The following is a 24,606-nucleotide window of genomic DNA, read 5'->3' as shown; positions in this document are numbered from 1 at the left end:
AGGTCACGTTTGTTTTAAAGTTAATACGTGCAGCATTTCCAAGATGCCTGAAATACTGTGTGGATTTTTTGACGTTAGACACCATTTCCTCAAATGTCAACAAAAAAATTCTGGCTGCAAGTATTTTCTCCCACCCATCATCTCCATTAATTTTTTAAGTTCATTAACAGTTGAAATTATTAAACTGAGCTCTACTGACATCTGCTGGACAAAATCTTGTTTTTCATTATATTATCAACTCATTAATACTCAGGTTTTACTAACTAGACTGTTACTATTAAATCAATCTAGCAAAGCTGTACTAAACAAAACAGGAAACAGAACTAAGTTAAACATAAGATCATTAATCAGCATGTAATAAATCTAAGAAAAGGCTTCTAAGTCCATTTCTCTCGCTGGTCGAGCCATATTCAGTTTGGTAAACACGCACTTTCTGAGTGCCCTCTATGTGTCACCCTCTTTATATGCACAGTGGGTTCAGTACTTGGACAGGGCCCTTTGCAAGGAGTGGAGGGTCTGGTGGGGGAAGACATATATCTAAACAGGTTATTTCAGAAAGTATTCTATCCAGAGGGCTTCCTCTTTCAGCAGCAGGACAATCATGGGGTTTGTTTGTTCCAAGAACATCTTTGTGGAGGGGATCAACCAGAGCAGTATCATTTTGCCCATTAGGTAATAACACAGTGCCTTTGGGCCTAGGTATTTTTCATGGGCCTACAGATAGGTGTGTATGTTCTAAAATACAAGAAAACAGAAAACTGAAACCACTAAATTTTAAATTAAATGTCTACAGTATAATGTTAACCTCATTATTTTTAAATTTAATTTTTCTCAAACTTGACTGTGATCAGAATCACCTGGGGTTGTTAAAGCAGATTGCTTTCTATACCAGCATATCTGACTTAGTTGGTCTTTGTTGGGTCCTAGAATTTGCATTTCTAACAAGTTCCAGGTTATGCTAATTAACATTGCTGGGCAGAGACTGCACTTTGGAAACCAACAGTCTGAGAATGTTAATTCACACTTTTTGACTTGAGCACCCTGGTAGTTAGTAACATCATTAACTGCATTAGGAAACTCAGCAGAAGTGTCAGCTTGAAGAAATGACAGGTAGAAAGATGATACATTTGGCTTTTTCAAGGAAACGGAAGAAAAGACCATCAAAGCCAGAACTACAGAGGTTCTTTTAACATACTTCAGTAATGTGTGAATGAAACTAATTTTTAACTGGGCAGGTGAGAGCTGGTGAAAGATAAAACATGCTGTCCATTCACTGAAATAAGTGGTAGAAAATGCATTGGTTATGTGTGAATGAAACATTTTTAGCTGGGCAGGTGAGAACTGGTGAAAGATAAAATAAAACATGCTGTCCATTCACTGAAATAAGTGGTAGAAAATGTATTGGTTATGTGAGTCATCTAATCTTGGATCAATTCCTGGTATAGAACATGCAGGGAATACGATTATGTGAACAAGAGTATCTGACCAGACTCACCTGTATAAGCCTTTCAGTTTAGGAGTTGAGAACTAATGGGTTTTTCCTGTTTCTAATGATGTTTCTAAGCTTCCTGGTTGAGCCCTGTTCTTATGCACTGAAGTATCCCTGTATAGATGACCTCTGTGGCACTACAGACCCACATCACTTTATGAAATTCTCATTTAGGAAACATGGCAAATGACAGATGATGGCAAGTAAGGGTAAATGACACCTCTGGTGTACATTTACTACTCAGAACATGCTAAGAAAAAAAAATGGAGAAAGGAATGTGATTGATCTGCTTTTCTATTCAAACACCTTTAACAGTTGGCTGGCTAATCATGGCTCCTTCTAAATTCTAAACAAGGGCAGAAGGGTCTAATTTTCCTCATACAAGCATTGATTCCAGATGACTCAAATTAATTATTTAGTCTAGATTATCTTCCATATGATTCTCATATTACCAGAAGGTTATGACTCTTTGGATTGAAAGATTCCAAATCCTTGGCAATTTTTCCATTAAAATTATAAACACATATTTGTTCCAAGTCCATTTCTTTCACTTGCTACAGTCACCATCACAGAAAATTGATCACCTCAAGACTGTACTCTTTGCCTTGACATTATTTGGAATCGTGTCACATCAGAAATCAGACTCCAATCATTCCAGCTCTTTCACGCTCTTGCTACTAGTGCATGTGCTCTTTGATCACAAACGTCAGTTCTCTCATCAGCCAGCTCCTCAATTTACTTCCTTCTTCTGTACTGAGTCGGGATTCCATGGTGCATTATCTAGTCCCGTGGTACTCAAAGGCTCTGTGGCCAGCAGCATGGGCATCGTCTGGGAGCTTGTTAGAAATGCAGACTCCTAGGTCCCATCACACTGGCATTTTAGAATCATTTTAACAAGATTCCTAATGATTCGTATGCATAGATGGTGGTGAAGCCCTGACCGCAATCTTTCTTTAAACAAGTTTATGTGACTCTCACACACTATCTTCCCCCTTTGATTACTCACTAAAAGCCAGTCCTGATGAGGTTCCGAATCTCATTGCAATCACTTGTTTATATTTATCTCCCGATTTCAACAGTCCTTTGAGTCTTTGGTTGAAAGCATGCATCACCTTATCTTCCTAATCCTAGCTAAATGATGTACCTATGATATTCTAGCAGTACAATTAACATTGTTTGGATTAAAGTTCTTCAAGTTAATTGCTACGTAGGTCATGAACCATTTATGAAGGTGCGATATATCACAGATGGATGAACTATCTCTTCAAAAATGTTTGCATTTTTACAGGATTCCTAAAGGAAATGGATTTAACCTAAATCATTAACTAACCTAATGCTGGGAGTTTTTGAGAAGTCGTTCAACTAAGCGCAAGTAATTTTGGGGGCAAGTGACTTTTCTCAGATTTCCCTCCGCCTTGCTCGTCACCAAGGTGGTCCACATGAAAGAACTCTTGAGTGCTTCTGCACTGCCTGAGTGGCTTTTAAGTGCCTTCTCTCTGAAGGAGTACTGAACTCCAGTATCTACAAATACAGCCAGAAAACATGGGTCACAGGAGAGACTTGGATGTACTTGAAATTTGTGGAACAAGGGAAAGACTAGCTGGGGAGTTAACTGGGGAGTTAACAGGAATATTAGAAAACATTTCCTTGTAATTGCTTGTCTCTTTACCTGTCTTCTTCACCAGACTCTGAGCTGTCAGAGTGGGGATGTATATCTTATGCACACAGAATCCCCTGCCAGGCGTCTCGCATGCAACATACACATTCATTGAATTTGGGGGATAAAATGGTTTTAAAGCATTGTTCATGGCATTATTAAATAAAATGGCATGTCTGCAGCATATAAACAGTGCCAGCACTTCGGATTATAATACCAGCAAGGGGGTGATGTTAATTCCTGAATGCCACATCCTCAGAGAACAATCAATATTAACCATCAACTCTCACCGTGAGCCATATCAGGGTTTTTCCGGTTGCAAATACCTTTCTCAATATCCCAGCTCCATTAGAGAAGAGAAATTAGGTAACTGTGACACTGCTTTATAAACTGATTTATCAAGAGTCCTGCCTTTCCCTGCATAATGACTTAAGTGCCTCACAGAACGTTAGCTGCAGATGTAACGTCACCATGGTTGTAATTTGCATGTGGATGAAGAGTTAACATAATGTAGAAATGTGAAATTAAACTGGTTGACTATCAGCAGCAGTCCTGCTACCATCCATTCATCTGTCCTCGTTATTTCACCTCTTGGCTTACTGTGTTTGCTGCTTGCTTTCATTACTCACAGAACTGTCAAGTAAGTCCCAGAGGATGTGCTAGCACACGGCTTCTAGAAAATAGTGTTTGGAAAGCTTATATAATGGGACCAATGAAGCCAACATGCTCTCCACTGTAAAAAAGCCCAGTGTTCTCTTGCCTTGTTAATTGACCCTCAGCTTCAGAAGTAAGAGGGCGAATTTGAATGGGAAACACAATGCAAAAGCAAATTATCAGGGGACTGACTTGTAGATTTTTCTCACTTTAAATGATGCTTATAAGAATAGAGAATACATGAGGCTTTATAATGCCACTGAATCCACAGTGGGAACTGTCTTGGGAAAGAAGAAATGACACAACAATTATTATTCTATTCAGAGAGTATGAGAAGCAGGGAGGCAAAGGCCTTTTCTAATGCAAAGTTTAGGAAAAAATAAACTACTATAGGTAAGTCACAGGAGATGAATTACTTCTTCAAGTTTTGTTTGCTCATGAGGTTACAACTGTGGTGCAACTTAAAGTGCTTGTCATTATTTTTCTTCTGGTAAGACGATGAGCCAGGGAATGGTAAACCTGAGAACAGAGCTAGCTGTCCTTACCAATTGAAATGTAATCTTGTGGAGAGTTAGGGGGAATGCTCCAAGCATCACTTTGGAGTTTCTGGGTGGCCTCTACAAAGCACTGTCCTCTCCACACCCCCTTGCCCACATCTAAAGATGTGATGCCATCATATATACCTTTACTCAAAGGAGCAAAATAAAAATAACTGTGCATTTATCCTTAGTACTGTGAGTCATTCAAACCATAGACAAGGGGAATGAAAGGCATTTTCATCATATGTACCAGGGGACAAAATGTAATATGGGGATGGAAACAAGTATTTTATAATTTGGCAAATTTTGGTGTGCTAAGTGACACTAAGTAGCTGTGTCATGAAAAGAAGTAGTACAGCCATGCCAGGTGATTCAGCAGAACTCCTTTCCAACTTCTGCACATACACTTTATAATTATGCCCCATTTAATCTCCCCCTCTAGTCAAAGTTCCTTACAGAACTGGTCAGCAGGGAAATCGATTTCTAGAATGAGACCTTTAGTTACTAACCTCAGAGTGGATTCTCATATGTATGAGCTGGTTGATATACTGCTTTGCTTGAAGCCTAGTAGATGCTTCCTAATTCTATAACGATCAGATTTTTAAATATTTTCCTCTAATAAATTTTTACCTTCATGAAGTACTTCAAATCTTGTTTGACCCAACAAAGAAGAAAAAGTCAGGGACAAACCCTAGGGAATGAGCGCATAAAGAAAAAGCCATTGAAGAAATATATTTCTTAAGTTTAAACCAAAGCAAACAAGAAGCACATGACAATATATGGTCCTAATAAAATTTTATTGAGAACCAGTTAAGTCAAATCCTTTACGGAACACAGAAATACATACAATTCCAGCCCTTTCCAATAAATGGCAATATAACATTGGCGTAGGATCCCTGAATATCCTACTTTGTTTTGTACCTGTAGGAGAGAAACAGTTCTACAGCTTAACAATACAGAAGTGGGGTGCTCTGACCTATTTAGGGGGAGCAGCGGTGAAGTCAAAATTGAGTATGGATAACAGGATTATAGGTGAGTTCAAATAGCCAAAGGAGTAGATGGATTAATGTTTACTCTTCACGTTTTGTATTTCAAACTCAGTCAAGAGAAGGCAGGGCATTATAAGATTAGACACCAATTAACCTGAGGACTTATGAGCAAAGTATACCTCTCAAGTTATGTGGGGAAGTTGTAATAAGAGAGAAAACGGCCGCTTTTACCTAAAACTCTACCTACCATGAAGGCTTTTGATGCCAAATAATTGGAAGTGACATCAAAGATGAAAGAGGGTCAAACGACTCTAAGGATTAAAGACTGACTTCTTGATGGGACCAATAGGATTGATGTAAATAACTGATCGTGACGTTCATAGAAACACACGACAGGATAAATGAATACTGCTTGACAAGGTTTTAAGGTTTCACTACCTAGTCTTTACATGGAGATAAAAGATATTTCTGAGTTTTCTGGGAAGCAGTTTTGCGCAGCTTTTCGTCTTGTTCTGTTTTCTAACAAAAAGAAAAATATCTGAGGGAAAAATGATGTAACAGAAATAGAACTGAAAATGATGCCTCTTCCTTTCAAAACTAAGAAACTAGTGTAAAAATTTCAGTTTCTACCATGGTGTTAGGGTATTAGTTTGAGTTTTATAGCCTTTGCCCTGAATTGTGTTTGCATTGATAAATTTGTTAAGGGATGGCAGTAGCTAAACAGCAATCCAAATAGGAATAAGAATCTTATTCAAAATGTTCTTCTCCCTGCCTTGATGTCTTCCTGGGGTTAAATTAATTAAGATGTCTGCTGAAGCACTGTGATCAGTCTCCTCTGGTTAAGAGAAAGTGTTTTGTTCTTTTTCCCTTGGTTAGTAACTATAGTAGCTAAAAGTGCAGGTACAGTATAGTAAGACATTTAAACCAAACGGGGTCTATTCTTTCAAGCTGGACACCCATCCAAAGGCAGATTAGCTTTTCTGTGGATGCTGACACTGTTCATGTAAAATGTTCACGAGAAAGGCACAGCTTGCACACAGCTTGCCAGCAACACTTCAAAATCCGAGAGGCACAAGGTTGTCCCTGACTAGCATGAGTCACAGAGGAATAAGCTAATCCTGGGAACTGAGCAGTGGGCTGTGTTTTAGATCCTACTGTCAGTAGCCTTTAAAGGGTCAGGCAATTGCCAATAATATTAGCTATTTTGGTGCTAAATGGAAAATAATAGGGGATTGCTATCCACAGGAACCAACATATACTCAGTGGGGATTTGGTGCAAAGTTCCAATAAAAATAGCATGTTTTTGTGACCGAGAAAGCTGTGAAATAGGCACATTAAAAATTCTTAGAGCCTGTTTTCTTAAAAGCTGCAAAATGTTTCAAAATCAGTCAAAATACATAGAAAAGACAAAACAAGCCTGGGAAAGTCAGCAATGGAAGGAGGAGGAATGGGAGCTGATGAGTCAAAACACTTGTACAGAATTTGAAGCACCAGGGATTCCTCACCTACCTTATCAGTACCCATCCTGAGGGCTCAGAAATGGATGAGTGTTAAAGCCTAGGCTATGCAAAGGGACAAAAGCCATTTGTTCTAAGAATAATCACTGGATAATACCTTCTCAGGAACCAGCATTTCTATGGAAAGCTTAGCGATTTTGCCATATAGCAGCCCTCCCTCCCTTTTTAAACAAGTAGAATGCTCTACTATTTAGTGAAAAGATCAACATCTAGATAGATAGGAAGGAAAATATCTTATGGCTTGTACCAAGCAGCCAACGCTTTATAAAGCATAGTCATTGCAAAGTAAGTAAAACACAAATCAAAATTTAGAAGGTCAGTCAGAAAGGGTGGACTCAAATCCTAGGTCATAATGTATTTACACACAGAAATCTCATTTCCGGATCTTACACTAATCCCAAAGAAGAAACAAATATACATAAGTAGTTCCAAAACATACTAGCTTATTTGGAGAAAACAAACTTTTTGTTAGCTTATCTTGAAATAACTTTCAAATCAGAATTTTCATATAATGACCATCACATTTCAGAAGTTTTCGATAAAGATGTTGGATTATAGAGCCTGGATGCTCTACTAACAAAAAGAGGCAAATTTGAAAGTATGTTTATCTCTAGTTTAAATAAGCACTGTGAATTTGAAAAAGGGTGTTTAGGTCCCTAGCCCAGTTGGCAACTCTTGCAATTTTTGCCCTGGAAGCATATAGTTATATTTTTGTCCCCTTTCATAATCAACCACTTAGAGAAAAGCAAAGTCATAAAACTGTCATAAAAAAAAATTCTAAAGAGAAGAGGTGGAGGTCAATATCCAGCGATAAGCATGTATTTATCTACATTTAGTTTTTTTTAAACATTTTTAGAACTGTAACAGATGGTTATATTCATAAGCTTTAGTAAGAATACGACTGCCTCCAAGTTCTGAAATATATGCATATATGCCCTCAAAATACTGTACATATATCACCTGTCCTCCCTTTAGGATAAACTGAAGTTAATTTAGATTTCCCTGGATATTTTAAAATAAAAGTAAATAATAAAAAAGGAACTGAATTAAAGACATATTCTGAAAAAAAAATCAACTAAATCAAGTACACAGTTTGACTCTATTGTTACTTTAGCCCAGGTATGATATACATACAGAAAGGCTCATGCAGTGAGTTGCACTGGGGGGACTTTCCTCTTACAGTTCAAATGCAGGAAACCTGGCTTTCGTGGGCACTAGGAGGTCAGCCAAGAAATAAATTGTTCCAGCCATTCCTGAAGGAGAAGAAAGAGGCACAAGTTATTACACTAAATGATGATGTATTATAGACTGGCTTCATTTTGTAGCATAAACAACATTATGATATTAACTTAAATGATTTAAAAGAAGTGGGCACCTGTTTATATATGTTGCAGCTCGTTAGACAAGATCACGAGTGAGAGGCTCAGCCCCTTTACCCAGGTGGAAGACAGGAGGGAAAGCGGAGCCAGACAAGTTCAAGGCATGGCCCTGCCATTTACCATATGTGAGCTCCTTCACCGTGGCCCCATTTACCTGTCTGAGCCTCAGGAACCTCATCTGTGACATGAGGATAATAATGTATATTTTTGCTGCGATGATTTATGATAACATCTGCAAAATGCCCAGCATGTGCCTGGCTCCATAAACAGTAGTCACCATAATAACTACTACTATTGGGTCCATCGTGGTCTGTGTGCTAACTGATTTTTAATACTGAGTTATTGTATTAGGAAATAAAGAAGCAGTTTAAGAAATAACCATGAAATTAATTTGTTGACAAAACTCAAATTAAGATACATTAATTACTAAGCAGAGAAGCAGATGCTGATATTATAAGGCAAATAAGTAATGTGTGAAAAATACCTTCGAAGAGGGAGAAGGGGGTGTCTGGTGTTCTGCATCCATGTTCTCCATAATCTAAGCACCATTCAGCAAACTGAAAATGAGACCAAGTTAAATTACTGAAGTGATTTCTTCTACAGACCCCTAAAAGTTGACAGAGATTGTCTCTAACATTTACTCTGAAAAGTCAAAAACTATCTTCAAGGCAGAGAAAGGGGCTGATGCAGAGAAAAGAGAGTACGAATGAAGCATGGGAGGAATTTAATGAGCTGTCTGAGCCATCTCCAAGGTTATCAGAGAAGAAAGAAAGGAACAAAACCACCTTACATCTCCCAGCACTCTTCCAACCCCACCACAAATGCAATTGAGTAGATTTATGTCGTTTTTTAAAAAAAAAAAAAACAACAACTAATTCAACTGAATAGCTTTTTAAATTTTTATTTTTTGATTAAAACTTTTTTTCTTCCACAGCAAAACATTTAATGACACATGGGTAGTCCAAAGTTCTAAATAACCAACTAAGGCAGTCCTGTTTATAGAACTGCCCCACCAATGCCCTCTTCTCTCATTTTCTTTTCTTTTCCTTTTTTAAAAAATTTTTATTGGAGTATGGTTGCTTTACAATGTCGTGTTAGCCTCCACTGCACAACAAAATGAATCAGCCATACACATACAGATATCCCCTCCCTTTTGGACTTCCCTCCCATTTAGGTTACCACAGTGCATTAGGAAGAGTTCCCTGTGCTATACAGCATGTTCCCATCAGTTGTCTATTTTATACATAGTATCAATAATGTGTATGTGTCAATCCCAGTCTCCCAATTCCTCCCACCCCACCCCTTCCCCCCTTGGTACCCATACATTTGTTCTCTACGTCTGTGTCTCTATTTCTGCCTTGCAAATACGATCGTCTGTACCATTTTTCTAGATTCCACATATATGCGTTATTATATGATATTTGCTTTTCTCTTTCTGACTTACTTCACTCTGTATGACACTCTCTAGGTCCATCCACATCTCTACAAATGACCAACTGAATAGCTTTTGAAGGTTTTTCTTAAACTGTGTTTGTTCTATAGACTTATGGTTTAAAAAAATGAATGAATTAAATCAGATTAACTAGAGACACTTCTACAGCCTCCTGTGCAAAAAGGTGCGTTCTGTTCAGCGGTTCTGACTCCTACCTTACAGGCCCTGTACAGGTACTTCGCGTCCTGCGTGAGGTTGTACAGCGACAGGAAGGCGTAGGCATTCCCTGCAGCGCCGTGGCACAGCCCGTACCCCTTCTTCAGCAAGCCATACTGCCAGATCACATCAGCACACTGATAGGCATCATTGAGATACCGTTCCTTTTTGAACACCTGCAGAGTCAAGGGACATAGTTTTATTACAAGGGATAGAAAATAAACCTCCACTGACCTTCCTTCCTGATCGGAGAGAAAGGGAGACAGGGTAAGGGAGGAGACAGGGAGGTGCCTCGGCAAGAAAGGTAGGAATACAGAGACAGAGAGATGTGTTTTATCGGTGGGGACAAATTACAAGAATGCACTAGTTTTTTTTTTTTGTTTTTAAATACATAACTGGGCATGACCTTGTCTGCATGGTGTAAGTTTTATACGTATGTATGTTTGCGTATGCGGTTGTTATTGGTGAAGTAGCTTTATTTACTTGCAACTTACTGTTATCGTTAGTCAATTTCCAAAGAATAAACACTGTCTTTTCTGTAACAATGATACCCTTCACTACTAGAAAGTTTCTTTATACACTGGAGAAGAAACTGTTTATCAAATTGATTACAAAAACTGATTTGATTATAAAACACTATACTTTTCAGAAAAATAGATACATCTTAACAATCTGTTGTGGCCTCCTATATCTTGATCAAAGGTTTAAAAATATTATTATTATTATTATTATTTTTGGCCACACTGCATGGCTTGTGGCATCTTAGTTCTCTGACCAGGGATGGAACCTGTGCCCCCTAGAGTGGAAGGATGGAGTCCCAACCACTGGACCGCTTGGGAATTCCTGACATTTTTAATATCTCATTTCAGTAGAGAAGTAGAATAAGACAGTTTAAAAATTTGTGCATTATATTTAACTTCCTGAAGGCAAAATCTGATATACTAAACGCTTACTTAGACCATGAGATGCCAGTCCCTATTTAGAGTCTATAGATTTGTAATTTGTAGAACGGGCACCAATGAACATAGATATCTTGGTTTACTTCCATTTTTTTCCCCTCAAAGAAAAACCTTTTCTTCTTCGATTATGGCTCTGTCATAGCATGCTTTTTAGAAGTGATATTTGAATTTTTAAAATTATGGTAAAATACAGATATAAAAGTTACCATCTTAATCATTTAAAGTGGACCATTCAGTGGTATTAATTACATTCCCAGTGTTGTATAACCATCACCATTATCTATTTCCAAATTTTTTTCAACATTCCAAACAGAAACTTCGTACCCATTAAGCAATAATTCTCACCCTCCCAGCCCCTAGTAACTTTTATTCTACTCTCTATGAATTTGCCTGTTCTAGATACCTCATGTTAACCATCACATCATATAAGTGGAATCCTACAGTATTTGTCCTTTTGGATATGGCTTACTTCGCTTGGCATAATGTTTACAAGGTTCATGCATGTTGTAGTATGGATCAGAAGTTAATTCTTTTTTATGGCTAAATAATATTCCATTGTATGCATACACCATATTTTGTCCATCCATTCATCTGTTGATAGACACTTGGATTGTTTCTACTTTTTGGCTACTGTGAGTAATGCTGCTATGGAACACTGCTGTACAAGTATCTGTTTGAAACCTTGTTTCTACTTCTTTTGGGTATATATACCTAGGAGTGGAATTGCTGGGTCATATGTTAATTGTGTTTCATTTTTTGAGGAACTGCCAAACTGCTTTCTACAGTAGCTTTACCATTTTACATCCCACCAGCAATGCCCAAGGAGATTCCTTCTATTTTTAATTGAGCTCCTGGGATATTTATCTTGGCTCTGCCACTGATGCTAATCTTGGCTCCTCTACCTGTCCGTGAAGCAGTCCCCTGTTCTATGAAATAATGTGTGCTGTGGTACAGATGGATACTGTGAAAATGAATTATAATGCATACAGCAAAGTGATTTTAGGTCCAACAAATGCTTTGTCTATATATTGTTCAAGAATTATACAGAAAACTAATTTAAATTATAGAATTTTATATTATGTTTTCCAATTTATTTCTAAAAACGAGAAAATTCACGGTACCTTATAGGCCTGAATGAGCATGTAGATTACCCCAGGAGAACCGTGGCACCAGTGGACTAGCAGATCCCGAGTATCGTCCACACAAGGAGGGTAATTGCCGGAAGGGAATTTCAGCTGGCAGACATAGTCTACACTGGGCTTGACCAAACTATGTAACTTCCCATGGCTCACTTGAAGGCTGGGCTAAAAACAAGAAAGGGAATTATCAGTTCTGCGGAAACAAACAGACCTTCCTAAGGCTCAGGGATGAGTTTTGAATAAGAAGGAAAACATGACCAAAATGAACTGAAAGTCATGAAGAGGTTCTGGATTCCATCCAATTTTTTTACCTATTGGTCCAAACTAAAATTAGGCTATCAGTTAATACTTGGAGCCTTATGTACGTATTTTTTTTCGATATTTATTGTTATCTATATACATATGAATAATTTTCCAAAGCCAATGCTTAAGAATGTGAGTGTATGAGAAGTTTTCTAAGGTTCTGATACCTTAAATACACTTTAAAGACCACAAAGAGATGCATTAGACAAACCAGGCACAACTTGCATTTAGAGAAGTGATAGGTGATATTTCCAATAGGAGAGGATGCTAACAAGTTGGGAGACCTGGGATCTAGATCCCGAATTGGTGTGATTCTAGATTAAGCCTTTCTGCAAAAAATTTGGGACTGATACTTATGAAGGATTATTTTGATACAACAATGTATGGATTTATAGGACTCGTTGCCATATGGCATATGAGCCTTCATTTTTGATACAATTTTTAGTTTCTCCTTTTGGTCCTGGTCTTAATTCAATGCACCTCACACTTCTTTAAACAACAAATTCAGTCTTGTCTTTGCCAGGCAGGGGGCGAGTACCTGGGATGAGAGGGAGGCAGTGCTGTGAAGCACAGGCAGAGGCGGCAGGGAACGAGGAGATACCGACCGTCAGGCGCTCACAGATACCGAACACGCAACGAAGTTCTTTAGGGCACATTTAGATTTCACTTTACCCAAAGAATATTGTTCAAGCTCAGTTTAAAATGCTAGAGTTGAATGACTGGATTCTCCTCAAACTTGCAGAAGTTATCCAAAATGGCCTAAAAATAATGTTTTATGTTGATACATAGGCACCTACCAGAATGTACTTTTAGGATTAAAAGTTAAATCATTTCAAATAGATAATTATGTGCAAATGGAAAATTCAATACTTGGGTTTCCAGGTTTCTTACTACAACCAACACATGGAGGCAGAGGGTAAGACACCTGATGATCTGCTTCAAAGAAAGGTCATGAGGCCATCCAGTCATTAACATGTATGATTCTAATTCACCTTGAAACTTCAAGGTTTTTCTTCTTTCCCGAAAACTTTCAAGAATCTATATTTACTTCTGGAAATAGAGAGCCAACGAGGGAGTGTGCCAGAAAAGTAAAGGAATTTAAGTCTGAATTGTCAAAAGCCCTAATTATAAAACTCTGAATTGAGAAGTGCAGAATAAACACAGGAGCTGGTCTCCTACCGCCACTAACATTCAAAGAGTGACTCTGCATTGAAAAGCAATAATAACCCTGTTTTTCAGCTTTGTTGTCCTTGTTTAGTTATAGGGAGAGGATAGGTCTGATGTTGATTTTGCATTATTATAGCCAGCTACTCAACCAGCTATTGGTATTTATATCCAACCACTCTGGTAGAACATATCAATGAAACACTTTTCTTTATGCCACATTGTACTTTGGGCAGTTGAGGGGGGCACCTTTACCATCATTAAAAATTCAATATTCTTTTACCATGAATTCTTATTCTTACACAAAGTGCCGATTTCTCCTTAAGGAGAGTTAAACAAGCCCCTGGAAATGATGCTCTCATGAGAAGCCCTCTTCTGACCTCCCTTTCCAGGTTATGCTTGATGCAGTAAACTCTATTTGCCCTTAGTCTATTTGGCTTTGGCTGATGTCCCCCAATAGTTTTAGATCCGAAGAACCGTTGAGCATGGCATATTCAGCTATTTTTCAGGTAAGTTACACAAAATCCACCGAAAAGGCTCCTTAGTTTTGCTCTCTAACTGAGCTTTAGGCAGCATATTCTCCTTTGTTTTCTACTGATTTTGTTCTTACTCCTGAAATTTGTTTCAATGGGTTGTGCCTTATAGTGTGGAATAATACTAATTCAAGGCATCTGCTGAAAGAGAAGAGCAGAGCAGAAGGCACTTCATCTAGAAGAACAGGTCAAAACACTTTAGTCTGCACAAGCGGCATGAGGTGGGCAAGTGTGCTCACCTACAAATCAATCATCTCAAAGCACACTGGCTTTTATGTTTACACACTTTAAATGTACTTTCACAAGCACTGTCCCTGTTTACCTAGGCCAGGTGATTACCAGGAGAGTGATGCAGTGGTTGGCAGAATGAAAAAGTAGAGCTGGAGCACCTGTCTTCTCACCCTAGGTAGTACAGTCAGGAATCACATTCTAGCTCCATCATCATCCCCTCTTACCTGCATCAGGTAGTAATAAATTCCTGCCAGGCCATGAGCGGCCCCCACGTAGTATTCTTGGTACCATTCATACAACAGTGGAGTCTTTCCTGTGAAGTTTCTCTTTCTAGCTAGGTCTTCTCCAGAGGTTAAGACTGTTTCACAAATCTGCAGGGAGAAATTGACCGAAATAAGGAAAGAATTAGAATGGCGCCAAGGAACTTTTTGCTAAGAGGTACTGGAGAACATGGCAAATTCGACACCACCTGATGGCCATGGACGGGCACAGTTTGCTTCTGTACTCAGAGAAGCACATGGGATTATTCTGCCTAAAAGAGGGAGAGTCTGGAAGATTTTGAACTCTTTCTACTACAGCTCACAAGAATTCACCTGTCAAAGGAAAGCAAAGCTCCTTCAGATACGAGAGGAACACCTGCACCTTGGAGGTGAAATCTGCCCCGTATTTTCCTCTGAATGGCCTCTAAACTCTCAAATGGAGCAGCTGGACTTCTTAGTCCAAGTCACTCTCTATACAGTTTCCAACAGCACTCCAAGTGAAGCTGCTGCTTCTCTGATCATGCCTGACCTTCAGAGGTTAAGATACACCTTACCTTCCAGCTACCTGGGATGTGCCAACCAGGGAAACAAAACCAATAGTTTAGGCAGATAGTAGGTGGGATCCTAAAAAGACTCCAAAAAGCACAAAAACGCAGTACCTGCTGAATATGGCTTTGAGGAATCTTTTCCACTCCAAAGTTCTTATTCACAAAGAGAAGAGCACAGATGTAGCCCATTCGTCCATAGAGCATTTCATTTGGAGCATGGGGATCAATCTTATTTAGGTGAATTAGCCTGGGAATAAAAATACATGCTTAAGATAATGTAAAAGGGACCAGGCAGAGATATATACTTAAAAATGATATGTTTTAAAACAACACACACAAATATATATATAGTTATATATATACACATATATGGAATTATATTATTTTAAATATATAATAATAAAATATTTAAATATACTTACATATTATAACCTATATATTGTTATACTTTAAATACTAAGAGGGCTGGGCCAGACCACAAAGGGTAATAATCAGGGTTCAAAGATGAACCATCAACTACATTTCTTTTCTTCAGCCCACAATGGAACTGACAAATAAGAAGTCCAAAGAATGAAGGAATACATGAGTGTGGCTGGGACCACCTGCAGCCTCCCTAGCCCCTCATGGTGGCATGCTCTGAGACCAGTAGTTGGGGTCAGAGAAGCCAAGACCTACTGGCTATTATAACATTCAGTCTGAGGAAAGGACTAAGGCAACACTCAAAGGGCCTATTTCCATAAAATGAAATGCCCGCTGCACCCCAGTTATCTCCTTGCTTGATTTATTTCTTAAAATGTCATCTGGCCTAGCTGAAGTGTTTGTATAGCAGCCTGAGTTACCACAAACGGTAGCACATACCGACAGCACAAAGGGATCAGTCGGTCTCCCAGCTATTACTCCGTCTCTTTGGAAATAACCATGATTACCAGTATCTTGTATATTCCTAGAACTATTGTATGCACATATACGAATACATATACTTATTTATAAACATATTTCCCCAAGTGTTTTGTGGCTTTGTTATTTAACAATACATCTCGACAACCATTCCTTAGCATTACATACAGAGTGATCTCATTCTTTATCACGGTTGTACAGTATTCCACTGAATGAATGTATTATAATTTATTAGCTCCCTATTGATAGACTCAGTTAAACTTCTCAAAAAAAAAAAAGTTGTTTTCGGTTCTGGTTCCAGGTCAGGTGGAGTAACTAAGCATATGCCAACCTGCCTCTCCCAGTCAGTATATGTAGCTCCAAAACCTAGAGAGAATGTGTGAAGCTGCTACTGAGAACCCTGAAAACTAACCAGTAGCTGGCAGAATGGGGATGACCAGAATCCGAAGTACTGCCAAATCAGTGGTGAGTCTACCACATTTTCCCCTCTGGTATTTCCCTGGCCTGAACTCAGTGCCGCCTGAAACCTGGAAGTGGGCATGAAAGTGCTGACAGAGACAGTCCCGGAAAGAGCCCTTTAGGTTTTTTTTTTTTTGCGGTACGCAGAGAGGCCTCTCACTGCTGTGGCCTCTCCTGTTGTGGAGCACAGGCTCCGGGCGCGCAGGCTCAGTGGCCATGGCTCACGGGCCCAGCCGCTCCGTGGCATGTGGGATCTTCCCAGACCGGGGCACAAACCCGTGTCCCCTGCATCGGCAGGTGGACTCTCAACCACTGCGCCACCAGGGAAGCCCCAGCCCTTTAGTTTTATCTCAAGAAAGACCAGGAAGGGGAACTCTTAATATCAGAGAGAGTGGGTAAAACACCTCATTCTTCTTTATTTGCATTTTTCTGTTCTTTCACTCCCTAGGCCACAGGCAATCTCATGGTGGCAGCAGAAGCCAAGGCAACAGGAGCCAAAACTCTGAGGGAGGGACCTGTCCTCATTGACTGGAGGGGCTGTGGTCCCAGGGGTGAGGGGGTGAGGGAAGGCCCATTGCCTCACTTCTCCTTCTAGCCTCCCCATCACTTGACTCCCAAGATGCAGGCACATTCGTGGGAAGTGTGTGCCTGAGTAGGATAACCAAAGCCTCAGATTTCTATCCAGAGAACCAACAAGGGAAGTACCAGGGAACCAGAAAGTAGGTGGAGCTCACAGAGGGATAAGAGCTCAGGGACGCGACTGTACTTGCAGTCTGAACTCTGAGAATGAACCTTTTTTTTTTTTGGTCGGGGCGGGGGGGGGGGGGCAGGAAATATGATAGGTAGGGAAAATGTCCTTGCTATTCTACATTTTTCATCACATACATTTTTCATGAAATTTTGAAAGCACATCCCAGTTATCCTTCAGTTATTCTATAAATTCAATACGAGACCATTTAAATTATTAAAACAATTTAATTTTTTGTGAAACTGGACAAAATGATATTGGTATACTATAAAAGTATGGGGGGGTAGAGTCAGGGAATTTCTGGAAAAGAGTAGTAATGAGAGGACATTAGCCTTACCAAAAAAATGACCTTGTCACCGGGTAGTTTATGACACTAAACATGCTATTTAATCTCTATACTTTAAATTTCTCATCTATAAAATGAATGGTCCCTTCTGATTTAAAAATATATTTTTAAAGTAGTTACGTATAAACGATGCCTGTGTATGTATATTATTTAACTTTATATACTAAGAATGGTTAATAAGCATTTGAAGTATCAAAAATCATATCCCTGGAGTGATTGGTTATATCTGAAGTATTCTAGTAAGGAATCAACATTCAGAGAGACTTGGCACTTCAAATAACTTTATCAAAATTTACACCAGAGGATTTGATAGTAAGTGTAGTAAGGAATGTTAGAAAATGGATTTCATTGGTGGAATGAGTGGTGAAGATGGGTGGGACATCTGGGAGATGGTACGGGCTCTAGCACCGTTTGATGAGTAAGATCTAAGAAGGGTCAAAGGATGATGTGGCTTTCTCTGAGCCACAAGAACAGGGCAGAGGACCAATCGTGTGTGTGTGTGTGTGTGTGTGTGTGTGTGTGTGTGTGTGTGTGTGTGTGTGTGTGTGTGTGTCTTCTTCCTAATAAATGTTTGTACATTTGGTAGAGTTTGGTTAACTGCTTGTGCCTTCATTTACTCAGTGGTAAGGTGATAGCTGAGAGGGTATACAGCCCCTACCTCTAATCTCTGGAGGCAACCAATATCTACAAACAAGAAAACAAAAACCTAACAATTGCTACCACCAGGCTATATACATCAGTAGGTAGAGTCCTAACTCTGAAAGGAAGGTACTTGTGAAAGAGAAAACAATCCTCCTCTCCCAACCCCTCCCTCCCCACTTCCACAAGCCTGTGGTGGGAGGGGAACACTTAGGCTTAAAAAAATGAAGAAGACATGTTTAAATAAGCAGAATGAGATGATTTTAGTGAGTAAAAAGGGCTTACAGTTATGAAACAATGACTGAGAAAAAGTTATGAAAGCATCCTTAAGGGAACTTACTCCCCAACAGGAAAGAGGGGTTTGAAAAAGCTTGGCTGGTTGCAGTTACTGACAAAGTTAAATTTGTCCATATTATATCTCAACAAATGGAGGCATCTCAATCAAATTGGTTAAATATGCAAATGTTGGCTCATGTATTTTTCTCTATTACAAACACAGGCATTTAACTCACAGTGGAACAGTGGTTATGTTAGGAATAGGGACACAGTGGTCAGAGGTTGCTTTCAATTTGTAATACCTTGATTGACTTTTTCCCTCCCCAATGCCAACAGAGTTATCTGGGTGGTTATGGACCACTTTTTTCTACTTCAATACTACACACACACACACACACACACACACACACACAAACAATACCCCTAATATTTTTAAATAACTTAATAACATTTATTAAGAAAAATTCTATTTTTTTCTCACACCAGAACTGGCAGCTCGGTAATGTTGAGAACTTAATAAAATCTGTTACTAGATACAAACTTAACTGTTGTAGTAAACAAAATGAACATCTCAGAGTTTTCATAAGAATTTATTATCGAGTTTTAATATAAATGTATCAAACTGTATAGAATTTAGAGATAGAAAAGCACTCTTGATTTTTGTAAAGGGTATTGAAAGAACTATTCAAAGAGGGAAATGACTATCAATTTTTTAAACAAACACTGCTCTATGGGAGTTACTAAAAACAATTATTGCATATTGCATTAACTCCAGTGATGTTCTCACCTAAATAAAATGTGTTTGAACCACTGAATTAGAAAACACCATTCCTTTATTTGCCAGTGCTATGACCTGCATTACCACTAGGTGGCGATATATAATTAGCATACCAATTATTTTGCAACCAAACACATTTGCATCCGGGAAGTTGATAGCAGGTACCTTTCAAATACTCGAAAATAAAGTATTGTTCAGTGCATCTCATTATAATAATACTTAAGAAGGAAGTATTCCATTTTTTCTGGATTTAAATTCATTAAAACTCATTAGTTGCATGTATCTAACCCAGTGTTCATAGTGCACTATTTACAATAGCCAAGACATGGAAGCAACCAAGCAACCTAAGAGTCCAGTGACAGATGAATGGATAAAGAAGATGTGGTATATATACACAATGGAATACTACTCAGCCATAAAAAAGAATGAAATAATGCCATTTGCAGCAACATGGCTGGACCTAGAGATTATTATTATAAATGAAGTAAGTCAGACAGAGAAGGACAAATATCATATGATATCACTTATATATGGAATTTAAAAAAATGATAAAATGAACTTATTTACAAAACAGAAACAGTCTCACAGACAGAGAAAACAAACTTATGGTTACCAAAGGGGAAAGGGTGGGGGGAGGGATTAATTAGGAGTTTGGGATTAAAATATACACCCTACTACATATAAAATAGATAATCAACAAGGACCTACTAGGTAGCACAGGGAACTGTACTCAATATCTTATAATAACCTATAACAGAAAAGATTCTAAAAAAGAATATATATATATGTTATATATATATAACTGAATCACTTTATTGTACACCTGAAACACAATATTGTAAATCAACCGTATTTCAATAAACGTTATAAACAAAGTCAGAAAGAGAAAAACAAAGGAAAAAAACTGTTGGTACGTTCCCTAAAAAAATAAAAAATAAAACTTATTAGTTGGATCTGACAATTACTAAAAGCAGGACTTTAAATCCATGTTTTACATGCTATATTCTTAAGATAAAATGAAGAAATGACAGCATTTATCAATCAAATGGTTATTTTATGTTTTCAGAAACTCTCAAACCCGTATCATTGCAGCTCCATTTATTTGTTTTGCTATGTTGATATTAATAGCAACTGATCTTTAGAAGAGGCAAGTCACTGAAGGAAGAAAAAAGACATATAAAAACAGGATAATTCTGTTCCACTCCTAGCAATATTTCCCCAGGGTGTTACTGGGAGAGTTTTTGCCTTTTGTCATCAAAAGTTTGTAACTTTTTAAAAAGAAGTCCTTTTCTTACTCATCACACTACAAAAGAGACAGGTTATAACATTTTCTGACCAGAAAGCCAAAGTGCTTCATCACTCTAAGTGCTGGCCCAAAAGCACGCTATATGCTATAGTCACTTAACTGGGCACAAAACAGGCAATGCTCTTTATTTGTGTAGTGACACCAGCTATCTCTATATAGAAGGAAGGGAGAAAACAGACAGTATAAATCAAGCAGTAGGAAGAACTAGTGCTATTTATTATCTTTCCCAACACTTGCTTCAGACAACTGCAGGACAATTTGAACATGATCGCACACACATGCATACACACTCCTTTTGGGGAGTCACAGACCCCTCCAAGAAAAGTGTAATAAATGTTCTCTCCATGTTGAATGCAGTTTGGGGGTTTTCTATATACCTCTGGAAGCCCTAAGATTCTCAAAATTCCAAAGCGAAGAACCCCTACCCTAGGGAAACTGATTTCTTTGGATTTCAGTTTGTCTAAGGATTAGACTTTCATTAATCCCAAAGGTCCTTTTGGTTTCTAAAACTCAAGATTATGATTCTGAAAGACCACTATATTAAGCAAATACAGGAATGGTAAGATGAAATACTATGCTGGCAGTAGAGCACAACACAGACACCACACGGAGAATATGAGTGTCTGTGATATAAAAGGGCTGTGTGATGTGAGGAAAAAGGTGAGGTAGAAAGTAAAACAAGTAAGTAGGTTTATTAAATAATTGATGACATCAAGTAATGTTGGATTTCCTGAAGCTGAACTGAAAAGACTTAGAAATTTTTCCCTTAAAAGGGAGGAGATGTGAAAGTAATTTACAAATAATTCTTTTTTTCTTTCTGGTCTGCCATGAACTCTAGAAATCTAAAAAATTAAATCTGCATCCACAAACAGGCTATTTCCTATCATATATCTACATTTTATATTTTTAACCTTAGCAAGTCTGTAAATAAAATACTGTTGAAATGTAATAAAAAAAGATATAAATAAGAAAAACACCTTCAATAGCAAGGTATCAAAAAAAAAGAAATTTTAGTTTACTCTCTTAAGAGTGTTTTATAATAAACCAGTATTAATATATGGTATTATTCCCCAAAGAGTGTTAGAACCACAGGCCTGAAGATGTCCTGAGGAAAAAGGGCTGCCTACATGACAAGCGTGGCAAATTCTGTTCCCTAGAGTCCCCTGGGTTTCCCCCAAGTATAAAAGCTACTGAACACTCTGAGCAGTCAGTAAAGGCACATATGTAACTTTGTTTAATTAGTGTTTCCCCACTGTGTCTGAATACACAACTCTTGTTTTCATTTAATACCTATTAACATTCTTCACATACCAAACTATTATTATTTGGCTGTACATATTTTGAGAGAGGCTGGCATTATAATAATAGACTATAAAGGCCACTACAATTTATTTTTATGCAAGTTAAGAGTGATTCATTGAATGAGACTTGCTTGTGAACCTCTAAAGCAGAGGGATCCTCAACAAATAAAATCAGAAATGATAATGCTATTCTAACAGTAATTTATAAGAATGAATAGTGGGAATCAAAAACCATGGTCAACTCAGAGATGATCACTAATTAAAATGTTGCCAGACCCACTTAAAAAATGGGCTAAACTTTAACAGACACTTCACCAAAGAAGATATACAAATGGCAAATAAGTATATGAAAAGATGCCCCGAGACATATGTCATCAGAGAAATGCAAATTAAGCTGACAATGAGATACGAGTACACATCTATTAAAATGGCCAAAATCTGGAACACTGACAACACCAAATGCTGACAAAGATGTGGAGCAACAGGAACTCTCATTCACTGTTGCTGGGAATGCAAAATAGCACAGCCACTTTTGAAGACAGTTTGTAAGTTTCTCCTAAAACTAAACATAGTCTTACCATACAATCCAGCAATCATGCTCCTTGGTATTTACCAGAAAGAGCTGGAAACTTATGTCCACACAAAAACCTGCAAATGGATGTTTTTAACAGCTTTGTTTATAATTGCCAAAACTTGGAATAAACTAAGGTGTCCTTCAGTAGGTGAATGAATACATAAACTGTGGTACATCCAGACAATGGAATATTGTTCAGCTCTAAAAAAAAAAAAAGAGCTATCAAGCCATGAAAAGCCATGGAGAAATCTAAATGCATATTACTAAGTGAAAGAAGCCAATCTGAAAAGGCTACATACTATACGATTCCAACTCTGTGACATTCTGGAAAAGGCAAAACTGTGGAGACAGTAAAAAGACCAATAGTTGCTAGGGGTTAGGAAGAAGAGAGAAGGGATTAATAGGCAGAGCGCAGAAGATTTTTAGGGCAGTGAAACTACTCTGTATGATACTATAATGTTGGATACATGTCATTACACATTTATCCAAACCCATGAAATGTACAATGCCAAGAGTGAACTACAGACTTCGGGTGATTATGATGTGTCAATGCAGGTTTATCGATTGCAGCAAGTGTACTCTGGTGGAGGATGTTGATAACAGGGGAGGCTATGCATGTGTGGGTCAGGGGGTGTATGGGAAATCTCTGTACCTTCCTCTCAATTTTGCTGTGAATTGAAAACTGCTCTAAAAAGTCAAGTCTATTAAACAACAAAACAAAGGAATCTCTGCTGTAATTGCAACTATCTGCATGTTAGCATACTTATGGGGAGCCTAACAGCACGGCATGAAGAGTTGCATGGCAGCCAGATTTCTTAGTAGAATTCTGAAAGAGCGTTCAGTAAATTCTACTAAAGCAAAAACTGTAGTTTATTTGTACAAAAGTTTCATAATTCTTCATGATTCACAAAATTCTAGTGGGTTGCCCTGATTTACATTAAAAATGAAAATCTGGATTTGCATGTCATTTGCCTGTAAGCAAAGCAGTTTTGATTCTGTGTTCCCTTCGGAGGCCTCTCTTAGCCCACTGCAGCACGTGCACCATGTTTCTTCAAATTATTGATCCTGGAGAGCACCTTGGATTAGTAATCACATGATTAGGCTTTTGATCTCATTTATGCTAAGGAACTGATGTTTGATCTGGAACATTTCAGTGTCATTTTATCTTTTTTTAAAAAATTTTTAAATTTAATTAATTTATTTTTTGGCTGCGTTGGGTATTCCTTGCTGCACGTGGGTTTTCTCTAGTTGTGGCGAGTGGGGACTACTCTTGGTTGCGGTGTGCGGGCTTCTTCTGTTGCGGAACACAGGCTCTAGGGCGTGCGGGCTTCAGTAGTTGTGGCTTGTGGGCTCTAGAGTGCAGGCTCAGTAGTTGTGGCACATGGGCTTAGTTGCTCCTCAGCATGTGGGATCTTCCCGGACCAGGGCTCAAACCTGTGTCCCCGGCCTTGGCAGGCGAATTCTTAACCACTGTGCCACCAGGGAAGCCCAGTGTCATTATACCTTGCAATAAAACAAGGATTATAATGGTTGTTCGTTAACTACAACTCAGGAATAATGTGATTGATCAAATGACAGCAGTAAGATTTACTGCTGAGAGAAAAGTAAATTCAATAAAGTGTTCTTTTGCTAACACACACAGAATTAAGGCATAATGTTTAGATAACAATTCTCAGAAAGAAACATGATTACCGGGTGATGCAGTCTTCTGCCCGCTTCTCATTGTTCATCTTGTGATGCACCACAGCAGCCACTGCCAGGGGACCCCCATCCCCACAAAGGAAGGTGATGGAATGCTTGGTCAAACAGTTCAGACTCTGCTTTACATAGTCATGTGCCTTCTGTAGGTAGGCAGGGTCCCCAAACACATCATAGAGGTGTAAGTAAAGCACAGCAATACCTGAAAAGCAAAAAGAAAATCATGTACAGATGAGGAGAGAGCAGTTGACTGTATTATTTTGGTGTACTGTCTACTCAGCAGTGTTGATTTTTGATAAGCTATAACAAATACGTAAATTATCTGGAAGTTCAGACGACCTTAGTCTAGACTCAGCTTTATTACTAAGCAGCTCTAAGAACAGTAGGCAGACACTTCCTTGTTCTCAGTTTCCTCATCATTACAACTCTAAATTAAAATAGGAACTCTAAGAACTCTAAACCCAAGTTTAATATTAATCCCTATTGCACTCTTGGCTGTTGTGCTGATGTATTCTTTTTTTTTTTTTATAAATTTATTTATTCATTTATTTATTTTTGGCTGTGTTGGGTCTTCG

At 38.3% G+C, this 24,606-nt stretch overlaps 1 protein-coding gene across 3 annotated transcripts in view; it reads right to left on the bottom strand.

The window, feature by feature from the left end:
* Positions 1-5,117: 5,117 nt before the first annotated feature.
* LANCL1 (LanC like 1) overlaps positions 5,118-24,606 on the bottom strand; it is a 44,417-nt gene continuing 24,928 nt past the window's right edge. For all 3 annotated transcript variants that reach the window (XM_032638212.1, XM_032638211.1, XM_032638213.1), the window contains 7 exons: positions 24,026-24,233; positions 15,121-15,256; positions 14,426-14,572; positions 11,953-12,135; positions 9,872-10,048; positions 8,709-8,781; positions 5,118-8,098 (listed from right to left, as the gene is read on the bottom strand). In XM_032638212.1, the coding sequence (XP_032494103.1) occupies positions 8,022-8,098; positions 8,709-8,781; positions 9,872-10,048; positions 11,953-12,135; positions 14,426-14,572; positions 15,121-15,256; positions 24,026-24,233 (1,001 nt within the window). In that variant the 3' untranslated portion in view covers positions 5,118-8,021. The remainder of the gene's footprint in view (positions 8,099-8,708; positions 8,782-9,871; positions 10,049-11,952; positions 12,136-14,425; positions 14,573-15,120; positions 15,257-24,025; positions 24,234-24,606) is intronic.

Source organism: Phocoena sinus, chromosome 7 (assembly GCF_008692025.1).
Source record: "Phocoena sinus isolate mPhoSin1 chromosome 7, mPhoSin1.pri, whole genome shotgun sequence".
NCBI classification, from domain to species: Eukaryota; Metazoa; Chordata; class Mammalia; order Artiodactyla; family Phocoenidae; genus Phocoena; species Phocoena sinus.
Note: the sequence above shows the minus strand (reverse complement) of the source record. Positions and strands in the feature narration are given on the sequence as shown.